The sequence below is a fragment of the Oncorhynchus gorbuscha genome, linkage group LG16 (genome assembly GCF_021184085.1).
Source record: "Oncorhynchus gorbuscha isolate QuinsamMale2020 ecotype Even-year linkage group LG16, OgorEven_v1.0, whole genome shotgun sequence".
Classification (NCBI taxonomy): domain Eukaryota; kingdom Metazoa; phylum Chordata; class Actinopteri; order Salmoniformes; family Salmonidae; genus Oncorhynchus; species Oncorhynchus gorbuscha.
In genome coordinates, this window is record NC_060188.1 from 15,923,814 (window position 1) to 15,938,000 (window position 14,187).

At 42.8% G+C, this 14,187-nt stretch overlaps 1 protein-coding gene across 1 annotated transcript in view; it reads right to left on the reverse strand.

The window, feature by feature from the left end:
* The window catches only part of LOC123999964 (Na(+)/H(+) exchange regulatory cofactor NHE-RF1-like), a 36,810-nt gene extending 26,704 nt beyond the window's left edge, over nucleotides 1–10,106 (reverse strand). Inside the window, exon 1 of the mRNA XM_046306022.1 lies at nucleotides 9,238–10,106. Within this exon, the coding sequence (XP_046161978.1) occupies nucleotides 9,238–9,744 (507 nt within the window). The 5' untranslated portion in view covers nucleotides 9,745–10,106. The remainder of the gene's footprint in view (nucleotides 1–9,237) is intronic.
* Between the last annotated feature and the right edge of the window lie 4,081 nt (nucleotides 10,107–14,187).

The following is a 14,187-nucleotide window of genomic DNA, read 5'->3' on the forward strand; positions in this document are numbered from 1 at the left end:
TGCAGTAATTGTTGAGAAATGACAGTAATAAAGATGAGGAGTTTTCATTGTGACTAGTAGAGGCAACTCATTGTGGAGAGAGCAGAAGAGGGGGATGATTGGGAGGGGGATGAGGATGAGAGTGGTGAGGGGGATGAGAATGAGAGTGGTGAGGGGGATGAGAGGGGAGGGGATGAGAGGGATGGGGAGGAGGATGAGAGTGGTGAGGGGGATTAGAGGGATGGGGGGGTGAGGATGAGAGTGGTGAGGGGGATGAGACGGATGGGGGAGGGGGATGAGAGGGATGGGGGAGTGAGAGTGATGAGGATGAGAGTGGTGAGGGGGATCAGAGGGGAGGGGGATGAGAGGGATGGGGGGGTGAGAGGAATGAGGATGAGAGTGGCGAGGGGGATGAGAGGGATGAGGGGATGAGGGGGAGGGGGTCTGTCTGACTCTCTCTACCTCAAACAACAACAATGACAGGAAACCAGTCTAAGCTTTCTGGAGTCTATGTGCTGGCCAAGGCCCCAGGAAAAGATTCCCACAGAAGCAAGCTACGCTAATGAGATTGAAAGAGCGAGTCACAAACTAAGGTGTGGTTGCCAGTTTCCTAAAATATGTATTTTTATTTTACCTAGGCAAGTCAGTTAAGAACAAATTCTTATTTTCAATGGCAGCCTAGGAACAGTGGGTTAACTGCCTTGTTCAGGGGCAGAAGGATCTTGCAACCTTTTGGTTACTAGTCCAACGCTCTAACCACTAGGCTATAGTAGCCTAAGCAAATCAGGCAAGTCAGTTAAGAACAAATTCTTATTTTACAATGACGGCCTACCGTCATAACCTACCGTCATAAGAGAAGTTCATCAAGAGTTGACATATTTTCTTTAAATGGAATAGGACAATGTTATTGACCAGCCATTGTTGATTGTATGGCATCAGCGTCTGGTTGAATAGTTGGTAAAGCTAACAAAAATAATGTCAGGCTTTGTGTCATAACTTGAACATGGTGAGGTACACCCAGAGACTTGGTCTGGAATACATAACTATAACCCAGTAAATAAACTATTCCCCACTATAGGTCAAACCCACTAAATAATCCACCAGGAATGCTTAAAGAAAAGCCCTGGTTTCAAATATCTTTACGAGTTGCTCGCTCCTCGGTCACCAGATGAAACCATTGAATTAAAGCCATTGTCAACCCACGCACTCCATTCTGTGGGAGATAAAACAATATAGAGAGAATCCTCCTACGTAGTCACTAACGTGGGATATTCCTATGCCTGAGAAACCATGTTTTGCTATAACAAAAGCCTCTCCCCACTATGGCACACCACAAGGGCCAAAAAGCCTAGAGGCAGTGGGTATGTCAGTGGTTGATCCATGATCCATCCTTTAATAAGCATCTTTTATATGAATGAGTAGATTACAGGCTTAGTATCTGGTAGAAACCTGGTGGAAACAGACAGACAGACAACTGGCATATGCCTACAGGTGTAACGGTTGTCATAGGTGGAAGAAGGTGAAGAGGACCAAGGTGCAGCGTGGTACGTGTTCATGGTAGATTTAATAAAGAAACTGAACACTAGAACAAAAAAAATAACAAAGAGGAAACAAACGAAACAGTTCTGTCTGGTGCAGACACACAATGACAGAAAACAACTACCCACACCCATAGTGGAAAAACAGGCTGCCTAAGTATGGTTCTCAATCAGAGACAACGATTGCCAGCTGCCTCTGATTGGGAATCATACAAGGCCAAACACATAGAAATACAAAACCTAGACTACAAAACATAGGATGCCCACCCCAACTCCTGCTCTGACCAAACTAAAAACAGAGACATAAAAAAGGAACTAAGGTCAGGACGTGACAACAGGCCTGTCTGCATACTGCTGCTCTCCAGGCAAAGTCTCTATGCTACTATTCTCTACAGACTTCCTCCAAGGCATGGAACACACACAACAGCCCCTCCCTGAACAGCACAACTCTCAGCCTACTAGTCACAGTTGATTTCATCTGACACAAGGAGGACTCTTTCTCTCCTGCAATGTGCCTTTAAAAACAGGCTTATGTAACCAGGCAGTCATTCATGAGGACTCCAGAAGCACCAAGCTGACTGCCTGGCTGGCATCCTCCTCAGTCTCCCAGTGGAATCTCAATAGACCAAAGCCTCTCGGTTGATGTGGGATTTCCTCAAAAGCAAATTGAGGGAATTAGGCGCCTCACGCACACAAAACAATAACGACACAACAGATAAGATAGATACTGTGGATAGAAAATACACTCAGAGGCTCAACTCAAGGCATGCATCACACCCTTATTTTCATATTTTATCAGATGTTTAGAATGGCTTTAATGACAGATCCTATAGGATCCAGCCAGTATGACAAGACACACCTAAATCTATTAACAGTGTAATAAGGGCAGCCAAAATATAACCTGTTGTGACTTGTGTGCTGGTTTACTGCATCCCTCCCCACTCCACTGCATTTTACAATGGGGGTTACATTTTACTGCAGGGAAAACAGAGAAAGCCCTTTGAATCCTTGTTGTGTGTGCAGTGGCCACGTAAATGGCTATCAGAGAAGGAATAGACAATCAAACTCAGAGTTCTGGAAAAATAATCTCTGTCCTTGGTTTCTAACAACAGAGAAGACTGCAATTCCTGATTGCATTCAAAATGTTCCATCTCTACTTTCCTCCTCTCCATTGCTTCACACCCCTGTTTCTCACTTTGCCTCTCACACACACACAGACCAACACTCAACATGGATAGCACACACCACATCAGTGTAACCAAGGCAACTCCTCCTTGGTTTCCGGAGAGGGCGTTCCTCTTGGTCCCCTCTTTTGTTTTTCTTCAAAGACAGGGACATGCAGTTGCTAAAGACGTCAGTGAGACTGCTAAACCAACATGCTGTGTATTCACCACCCAGGCCGTGTGTGTGTGTGTGTGTGTGTGTGTGTGTGTGTGTGTGTGTGTGTGTGTGTGTGTGTGTGTGTGTGTGTGTGTGTGTGTGTGTGTGTGTGTGTGTGTGTGTGTGTGTGTGTGTGTGTGTGTGTGTGTGTGTGTGTGTGTGTGTGTGTGTGTGTGTGTGTGTGACGTCACACTGACTGCATGGGCCAGGGTAGAGGAATGCTGGACAGGATGCAGGCAGAAAATTCCTGAAACATAGTTATATCATCTAAGCCTGAGTTGTGTCACTGCCAGTGTTCCAATATATAGGCTTACCATTTATGATCTTCTCAACCTTCAAACATTAAAGCAGTATTTACAGTAATACATTTACATTTTTTCCCATGAGTTTCAATTGCTCTAGTCTATAGAGTTAACTGATGTGATATTGTGGTCTGATGTACTGTAACATGTTCAGCTGTTGAGGGGATCTGATAGATTGTTCAACATTGCACAACAGTATTTCTGTGCCTTTATGTGGCACAAGTCCTCTACCTTCCACAGTCATGTCTGTCACCGGGCCCTTGACTGGGCCTCTGCCTTGTAGTGTTAACACACAGCACTGATAAGAGATGAGGCTGACGCAGCATTTAACTACCCTGCAGACTCAGTCACAGCAGGGCCTATAGGTGGGGTGGACTTGCTGTGTTTTCAGGTATTGGGACGAAACATGGAAGGGTGAGGGAAACAGGGTTCTCATAAGGTTTCTTAGATGACCCCCATTACCTCCCCTGCAAGTTCAGAGATTAAACCGTGTTAGAAATCCTGCTCTTGATATTGATTAATATAATGAGAGCACAGTGGGTTACTGCTTTATTGGAAGTGTAATGGTGGAGGAGTTTAAGTCACAAACATGTCAACAGTATCCGGTACACATAGTATACACAGGACATGCAGGATATATAGGAGCCCCTCGAGCAGCCCATAAGATGCTGCACATGTGTCTGGCTGGCTGCATCCTGTCCAACACATGAGTGGGCTGGTCATGACTGGGCACTGCAGGGTAGGGTAGTGAGACTGTTGTTTAGACTGTTATGGTAGCAAATCACTCAGCAGTGAGATTCACTCGGAGCCACATTGGAACACAAAGACCCAAACAGACAGTGCAGTGTCAGTGAAGAAGTCTGGGTTATTACGTCACAGCAATAGAGGAACCAGAGTGGGGCTGGGAGAGGACCAGGGGTAAACATCCGGGACACGGCGGGGGGGCACAGATGTTCTCGAGTGCCCCTCTTTTCTTCAATGTTTGAATGAACCCACGTCATGTGCATGCTGTTAGCTAGAGGGTATTAAGAGGACGTGAAGAATAAATGTCGTCCCTTTAAATACTAAATAAAGTGAGAAACAACTACTGAACAATGTGAGGAGCATTTGAAGAGTTGATTTATCCACAAATTGTATTTTTGGGGGGGTGGGGGGGGGGGGGTTCACTAGAAATGATTGCTTATTGGTACCTTCATGTATGTGTAAAATATTACTGTTCTCAGATTTAAAAATATATATATAATATTCAAATGTGTCAATTAGAAAACGCTATACAGTCATGGACAAAAGTTTTGAGAATTACATAAATATTAATTTCCATATATCTTGCTGCTTTAGATAGTTTTGTCAGATGTTACTAAGGAATACTGAAGTATAATTACAAGCATTTCATAAGTGTCAAAGGCTTTTATTGACAATTACATGAAGTTGATGCAAAGAGTCAGTATTTGCAGTGTTGACTCCTCTTTTTCAAGACCTCTGCAATCCGCCCTGGCATGCTGTCAATTAACTTCTGGGCCACATCCTGACCGGTGGCAGCCCATTCTTGCATAATCAATGCTTGGAGTTTTTCAGAATTTGTGGGTTTTTGTTTGTCCACCCGTCTCTTGAGGATTGACCACAAGTTCTCAATGGGATTAAGGTCTGGGGAGTTTCCTGGCCATGGACCCAAAATATCAATGTTTTGTCCCCAGGCCACTTAGTTATCACTTTTGCCTTATGGCAAGGTGCTCCATCATGCTGGAAAATGAATTGTTCGTCACCAAACTGTTCCTGGATGGTTGGTAGAAGTTGCTCTCGGAGGATGTGTTGGTACCATTCTATATTCATGGCTGTGTTCTTAGGCAAAATTGTGAGTGAGTCCACTCCCTTGGCTGAGAAGCAACCCCACACATGAATGGTCTCAGGATGCTTTATTGTTGGCATGACACAGGACTGATGGTAGCGCTCACCTTGTCTTCTCCGGACAAGCTTTTTTCCGGATGCCCCAAACAATCGGAAAGGGGATTCAGAGAAAATTACCTTACCCCAGTCCTCAGCAGTCCAATCCCTGTACCTTTTGCAGAATATCAGTCTGTCCCTGATGTTTTTCTTGGAGAGAAGTGACTTCTTTGCTGCCCTTCTTGCCACCAGGCCATCCTCCAAAAGTCTTCGCCTCACTGTGCGTGCAGATGCACTCACACCTGCCTGCTGCCATTCCTGAGCAAGCTCTGTACTGGTGGTGCCCCGATCCCACAGCTGAATCAACTTTAGGAGACGGTCCGGTCGCTTGCTGGACTTTCTTGGGCGCCGTGAAGCCTTCTTCACAACAATTGAACCGCTCTCCTTGAAGTTCTTGATGATCCGATAAATGGTTGATTTAGGTGCAATCTTACTGGCGGCAGTATCCTTGCCTGTGAAGCGCTTTTTGTGCAAAGCAATGATGACGGCACGTGTTTCCTTGCAGGTAACCATGCTTGACAGAGGAAGAACAATGATTCCAAGCACCACCCTCCTTTTGAAGCTTCCAGTCTGTTATTTGAACTCAATCAGCATGACAGAGTGATCTCCATTCTTGTCCTCGTCAACACTCACACCTGTGTTAACGAGAGAATCACTGACATGATGTCAGCTGGTCCTTTTGTGGCAGGGCTGAAATGCAGTGGAAATGTTTTTAGGGGATTCAGTTCATTTGCATGGCAATGAGGGACTTCGCAATTAATTGCAATTCATCTGATCACTCTTCATAACATTCTGGAGTATATGCAAATTTCCATCATCCAAACTGAGGTAGCAGACTTAAAAATTAATATTTGTGTAATTCTCAAACCCTTTGGCCACGACTATATATCCATTGTTTAGTTGGAATGTTTGTAAACTATGTATTTGACTGTGATATAGTGCCTTCTGAAAGAATTCACACCCCTTGACCTTTTTCCACATTTTGTTGTGTTACAAAATGGTATTAAAATTGATTGAGTTGTTTTTGTTTTGTGTCAATGATCTGCACAAAATACTCTAATGTCAAAGTGGAAGAAAAATCCTAACATTTGTACAAAGAAAATATGAAAAATAATACAAGAATATATCTTCATCAGATAAGTATTCAAACCACTGAGTCAATAAATTTTAGAATCACCTTTGGCAGCGATTACAGCTGTCAGTCATTCTGGGTAATTCTCTAATAGCTTTCCACACCTGGATTGTGCAACATTGGCCCATTATTTTCAAAATTCTTCAAGATCAATGATTGGTGATCATTGCTAAACAACCATTGTCAGGTCCTGCCATAGATTTTCAAGCAGATTTAAGTAACTCAGGATTTAAGCCACTCAGGAATATTCACTGTCTTCTTGGTAAACAATTCCAGTGTAGATTTGACCTTGTGCTATAAGGTTATCGTCCTGCTGAAATGTGAATTAAACTCCAAGTGTCTGGTGTAAAGCAGACTGAACTACATTTCCTCCAGGATTTTGCCTGTGCTTATCTCCATTCCCTTTCTTTTTTTCCCTGAAAAACTACCCAGTCCTTAACGATTACAAGCATACCCATAACATGATGCAGCCACAACTATGCTTGAAAATATGGAAAGTGGTACACAGTAATGTGTTGTATTGGATTTGCTCCAAACATAATAGTTTGTATTCAGGACAAAAAGTTGCTTTGTCACATTTTTTGCAGTATTACTTTAGTGCCTTGTTGCAAACCGGATGTATGTTTTGGAAAATTGTCATTCTGTACAGGGTTTCTTCTTTTGACTCAGTTAGGTTAGTATTGTAGAATAACTACAATGTTTCTGATCCATCCACCGTTTTCTCCTATCACAGCCGTTCAACTCTGTTTTAAAGTTAACATTGCCCTCCTGGTAAAATCCCTGAGTGGTTTCCTTCCTCTCCGGCAACTGAGTTAGGAAGGACACCTGTATCGTTGTAGTGACTGGATGTATTGATACACCATCCAACATGTAACTTCAACATTGTAACTTCACAATGCTCAAAGGGATATTCAATGTCTGCTTTTACATTTTATACCAATAGGTGCCCTTCTTTGCGATGCATTGGAATACCTCCCTGGTCTTTCCGGTTGAATCTGTGTTTGAAATTCACTGCTCGACTGAGGAACCTTACAGTACTTGTATGTGTGGGGTTCAGAGATGAGGTAGTAAATCTAAAATAATGTTTAACACTATTATTGCACACAGAGTGAGTCCATGCAACTTATTATGTGACTTGTTAAGCAAATGTATACTGCTGAACTTATTTAGACTTGCCATAACAAAGGTGTAGAATAATTACTGACTCAAGAAATGTCAGCTTTACATTTTTTATTCATTTATAAAAAATGTCTAAAAACATAATTCCACTTTGACATTATGGGGTAAAGTGTATAAGCCAGTGACAACAAATCTAAACTAAATCCATTTCTAAATTCAGGCTGTAAAACAACCAAATGTGGAATAAGTCAAGGGGTGTGAATCATTTCTGAAGGCGCTGTATGTGGCTGTAAGGCGCTGTATGTGGCTGTAAGGCGCTGTATGTGGCTGTAAGGCGCTGTATGTGGCTGTAAGGCGCTGTATGTGGCTGTAAGGCGCTGTATGTGGCTGTAAGGCGCTGTATGTGGCTGTAAGGCGCTGTATGTGGCTGTAAGGCGCTGTATGTGGCTGTGAGGCGCTGTATGTGGCTGTGAGGCGCTGTATGTGGCTGTGAGGCGCTGTATGTGGCTGTGAGGCGCTGTATGTGGCTGTGAGGGCGCTGTATGTGGCTGTGAGGCGCTGTATGTGGCTGTGAGGCGCTGTATGTGGCTGTAAGGCGCTGTATGTGGCTGTAAGGCGCTGTATGTGGCTGTAAGGCGCTGTATGTGGCTGTAAGGCGCTGTATGTGGCTGTAAGGCGCTGTATGTGGCTGTAAGGCGCTGTATGTGGCTGCACGAACTGTATGTTGCTCTGGACAAGATGAATACACTCTTAATTCTGAATGTTTTACATACAGATCTCACATAATAAAAATAACTCAAATATTGATGTCACCAATGTATAACTTGTTCAGTTCTTTAATAAACAAAATGTTATTTGTTAAATGTGACTGTGTAAAACCTAGCAGTACTACTTATTTCTCTGAGAGTGACTGAAATGAAACCATTAAGTTATAGATTTCTTAAAAATACATGTCTGTCAATGAACAACCTCATGACTATGAGATAGTGAAAAAACACACCAATCTCTTTCATAAGTTATTTAAACAATAAAAGCTACTTTACCAACATTTCTGAAAATTGATATATAGCATTTTGGAATGAAACTCTTCATTTGTTTTCATAGACAGCGGGAGGTCATAATCAAGGACTAATATGTGCATTTTGCTTTGTTTCTTGTGTTCCACTGTGGGTGCATTACATTGTGAGTCATGAACACATGAAGACACCAGAAATATGTTGGTCGTGGTGTGTTCAAAGATATCTGCTTCAGTAAACCTCAAATTATTTCTCTTCAACCCCAATGTCAAGTGTCAGTTCTTTTTCAAAACTCAGAACAACAACACAAAAAAATGTTGTTGCCCTTTCCCACAAATGTGTGTGGTGTGCAGTAGCTTCACTGTCAAATTAACTTGAACTCGATGCTGAAACAGGCTGTTTGTCCTACCTCTCTTAAACCCCCCTTCCAATACCTCTCACCACCACCCACAACAAATGTGCAGCCAACTGACTCGCCTACAACCTGCGATCTCTGCCAAAACTGCTACAATGAAGAGAGTGGGAATATTGGGCTTTGCAGCTGACCATATCATTTGTTATTCTCACAGTGCACGTATACAAAAGGAGACTGAAAAGTTAAAATAATCAAAATTACATTGCTGGTGAATAAATGGATGAATTACAAAAAAACATCTCATTCGTTTAATTGAAATCCCTAGGACAGTGTCAGTGGTACTATTACGCAAACTGTAACTGAATCTCGGGTGTATATTTGCAGAATGTAGCTTACTGTGACCACCAGGCTACATCAATGACCCAAAAATAAGAATTCCATTGATTATTCAGGTTTTGCACTTTGGCACACTCACCTTCTCAGAGTTGATGCTCAGCTTTTTCTCAACATGGCTATGGAGCTCTACGTGGCCATGGAGCTCTCCGTTATTTTCCGGGATGGGTGTGGATTCTCTCGGTGTCCCGCATGGTGTCCCGTTCTCCTTAACGTCTTCGCTTTCTGACTCGTCGTCGCTGGGTAAAGGAATTCGCTCCGTGACATATTCTTTGAGACACTTCATCTTGTGTTTTTTCAACAGTTGCTCAGTGTCCTGGTCGACAACAATGAGCTCGAGCTGGCCCACGGTGGCTCTTATCCGGGACACAACCTGTTGATGGCTCTCACTCTCCACGTTCTCCCCGTTCACGAACACCAGTCGGTCCCCCGCGCGAATCCCAGAAGTTTCAGACGGACTGTCGGGCTCCACAAGCCGTATGAACTGCCCGGTCTTACCCTTCTCACCGTGGAGATGGAACCCATAACCATTGTCCCCTTTCTCCAGCAGGCAGAGTCTTGGCCGATTATCTTCGCTTATGCTGGGCATAGTTTCTGCTATTTATTTCACCAATTCAACCCGTTGTTTATGAGAATGATCTTTCACTAGCTGGAAGTTGCCAAGAAAACTCAGTTTGGGATGCTGAGCACGAGTGGTACCCGTCAACAGGAATATCTCTACCGTTCTCAAGGAAGAGCGTCTGGCATCCAACCGGTCTGTTTATAAGGCGGCGTCCGTGGTGACTGGATGTCACCCGCAGTCGCAACTCACTTTCAAAAGCAACTCCTAAACTTTGTGCATACAGGGGATGTATGCCAACCCGATATGTGTTGCCCAAACCTGAAGTTCTACTAACTATATGTATGCGTTGACTTTTCTCCAAAACTCTATTATCTAATCTGACACTGAATAAACTCAGCACACTACTTTATAAAGGTCAGTGACGTAGGTGGAGAAGACAGATAGTAACACCAATCACTACTCAAATACTCCAGAAGGAGGGAGGCGCATAAATTAATGGTGCATGCATGCTATTGGCCCTAATGATGGACAAGTGCATGAGCAAAAATTATTGCTGCTGCTGCTGCCATGTTGTGACAAATGCATGTGGTCCTTCTGCAAGCATATGGTACTGTTTCACAGGAGGTTGGTGGTGCGGTATCAACAACATCAAACATATGGCACTGTATCACAGGAGGATGGTGGTACGGTACCAACAACATCAAACATATGGCACTGTATCACAGGAGGATGGTGGTACGGTATCAACAACATCAAACATATGGTACTGTATCACAGGAGGTTGGTGGTACGGTATCAACAACATCAAACATATGGTACTGTATCACAGGAGGTTGGTGGTACGGTATCAACAACATCAAACATATGGCACTGTATCACAGGAGGTTGGTGGTACATCAAAACATCAAACATATGGTACTGTATCACAGGAGGTTGGTGGTACGGTATCAACAACATCAAACATATGGTACTGTATCACAGGAGGTTGGTGGTGCGGTATCAACAACATCAAACATATGGTACTGTATCACAGGAGGATGGTGGTACGGTACCAACAACATCAAACATATGGTACTGTATCACAGGAGGTTGGTGGTACGGTATCAACAACATCAAACATATGGTACTGTATCACAGGAGGTTGGTGGTGCGGTATCAACAACATCAAACATATGGTACTGTATCACAGGAGGTTGGTGGTACGGTATCAACAACATCAAACATATGGTACTGTATCACAGGAGGTTGGTGGTACGGTATCAACAACATCAAACATATGGTACTGTATCACAGGAGGTTGGTGGTACGGTATCAAACATATGGTACATCAAAGGTTGGTGGTATCAAACATATGGTACTGTATCACAGGAGGTTGGTGGTACGGTATCAACAACATCAAACATATGGTACTGTATCACAGGAGGTTGGTGGTACGGTATCAACAACATCAAACATATGGTACTGTATCACAGGAGGTTGGTGGTACGGTATCAACAACATCAAACATATGGTACTGTATCACAGGAGGTTGGTGGTACAAACATATGGTACTGTATCACAGGAGGTTGGTGGTAGGTTGGTACTGTTTCACAGGAGGTTGGTGGTATCAACAACATCAAACATATGGTACTGTATCACAGGAGGTTGGTGGTACGGTATCAACAACATCAAACATATGGTACTGTATCATAGGAGGTTGGTGGTAACAACATCATCACAGGAGGTTGGTGGTACGGTATCAAAACATCAAACATATGGTACTGTATCACAGGAGGTTGGTGGTACGGTATCAACAACATCAAACATATGGTACTGTATCACAGGAGGTTGGTGGTACATCAACAACATCAAACATATGGATCACAGGAGGTTGGGTACTGTATCACAGGGCACTGTATCACAGGAGGTTGGTGGTACGGTATCAACAACATCAAACATATGGTACTGTATCACAGGAGGTTGGTGGTACGGTATCAACAACATCAAACATATGGTACTGTATCACAGGAGGTTGGTGGTACGGTATCAACAACATCAAACATATGGCACTGTATCACAGGAGGTTGGTCAACAACATCAAACATATGGTACTGTATCACAGGAGGTTGGTGGTACGGTATCAACAACATCAAACATATGGTACTGTATCACAGGAGGTTGGTGGTACGGTATCAACAACATCAAACATATGGTACTGTTTCACAGGAGGTTGGTGGTACGGTATCAACAACATCAAACATATTGTACTGTATCACAGGAGGTTGGTGGTACGGTATCAACAACATCAAACATATGGTACTGTATCACAGGAGGTTGGTGGTCAACAACATCAAACATATGGTAGGTTCATCAAACATATGGTACTGTAGGTTGGTGGTACGGTATCAACAACATCAAACATATGGTATCATAGTTGGTCACAACATCAAACATATGGACTGTATCATAGGTTGGTACGGTATCAACAACATCAAACATATGGCACTGTATCACAGGAGGTTGGTTGGGTACTGTATCACAGGAGGTTGGTGGTACGGTATCAACAACATCAAACATATGGTACTGTTTCACAGGAGGTTGGTGGTATCAACAACATCAAACATATTGTACTGTATCACAGGAGGTTGGTGGTACAACATCAAACATATGGTACTGTATCACAGGAGGTTGCGGTACGGTATCAACAACATCAAAAACATATGGTACAGGAGGTTGGTGGTACGGTATCAACAACATCAAACATATGGCACTGTATCAAGGAGGTTGGTGGTACATCAAATCAAACATATGGTACTGTTTCACAGGAGGTTGGTGGTACGGTATCAACAACATCAAACATATTGTACTGTATCACAGGAGGTTGGTGGTACAGTATCAACAACATCAAACATATGGTTTCCAGGTGTTTGATGCTATTCTATTCGCTCAGTTCCAGACATAATTATGAGCCACCCTCCCCTATTTATACATTACACATATTATGCTCAGGAGAAGACATCTGCATTTGCCACATGTGCTCCTTCTCTCTCCCTCCCCCTCACTCTGTGTCTGTCTGTCTCTGTGAGAACACACACTCACTGACAGACAGAACCTCTTCTGAATAGGCCTACCTCCCCACCCTGCAATTCTGAAGAAATGCAAACCTTTATGTGGAAGGAAGGGGCCTAGACCCTCCTTGAGAAATGCTCTATTAAACGGCAAGGACCTCACTGACCCAAAACCACAGCAGAGTTGTTACTTCTACTATATTATTATTATTATTATATATTATTACATTTACCAGGTACACTTATCAATGCATGGTAAGGTCCTTAATATAATATATTGATGACTCACTATAATGTATTGATGACTCACTCATAGGCCTATCATCTCAAACTATGTATACAGAAAGGCTGATGGTCAGGTGCTATGTGATGTTTCTGAGGAATTAATGATTCTTGTTTGTGTTTGATTTAATCGTTGGTACAGCTGTACAACTGTGTGGAAGAGGACGAGTTCCATGGAGGTTTATGGTCTATGGGATTGATAGACTGGATGGGGAGGGAGAGCTAGATTCCAGGTACAATGCTGAGCCAGGTACAATGAGTAATGGGTGTTCTGCCTGGCACCACCATCTCCACTACAGACTCCACCATCCAGGTTGATATAGCCCTGCAACTCAGCTCAAACTGAACCTCTTTCGTTCAGTACTGGTAAATAACCCTTTTCATATTACAAGGCTGTGAGGATTCCCATAATCTCACATTCATCTCTATATGTGGTGGTTTGAAATGAACATGTACCGTCTGTCTCAATAAGTGGATGTATTACTGGCTTTTTTTAAATTGTATTTTTATGATTCAGTAGTATGTATTTCACAACACAATCCATCCAGTCCCTTTGTGACTTTGTGTATGTTTGGAGCTATTTGTGTGAAACAAATAACGATGATGATATTACGGAGCGACTGCCTTTAAAAATAAACGAATCCATTTGAAAACGGCCTATGTGGAATTGATATGAATCAGAAACAGTGTATCAAAATTGACTACAAAGTGTAAATAGGATCATTTTGGTCATAAAGTCAGTATTGTCTAAAACTGAGAGTGGAACATCCGTGCGTCACAACTGGTAATGAAGGTTGGGTTTTGATTTGACGAATTTCATTTGCCTACTAACATGGGGTGAACAGCTGCAGTGATTGCTCTCTATCCAATAGCAGAGACAGTGAGACAGACCTGCCCAGCAGCTCCGACTTTGTTTACATAAGACAACGTGTGTTGCATTTCTTCACTTGAGAAATATTGAACCACACACTTCAGTTAGATGTCAAATCACGCAACTAAAACATCCTAGGCAAAACGTCAAAATTAATTACAGATTTCTTGAGTAATATTAGATTAATTATGGAGATTTTGAGGGAGTGAAATCGGTTTCTGATGGCGGACAAACATCATTAACCAAACGCGGAATCGGTCAGGAAACACC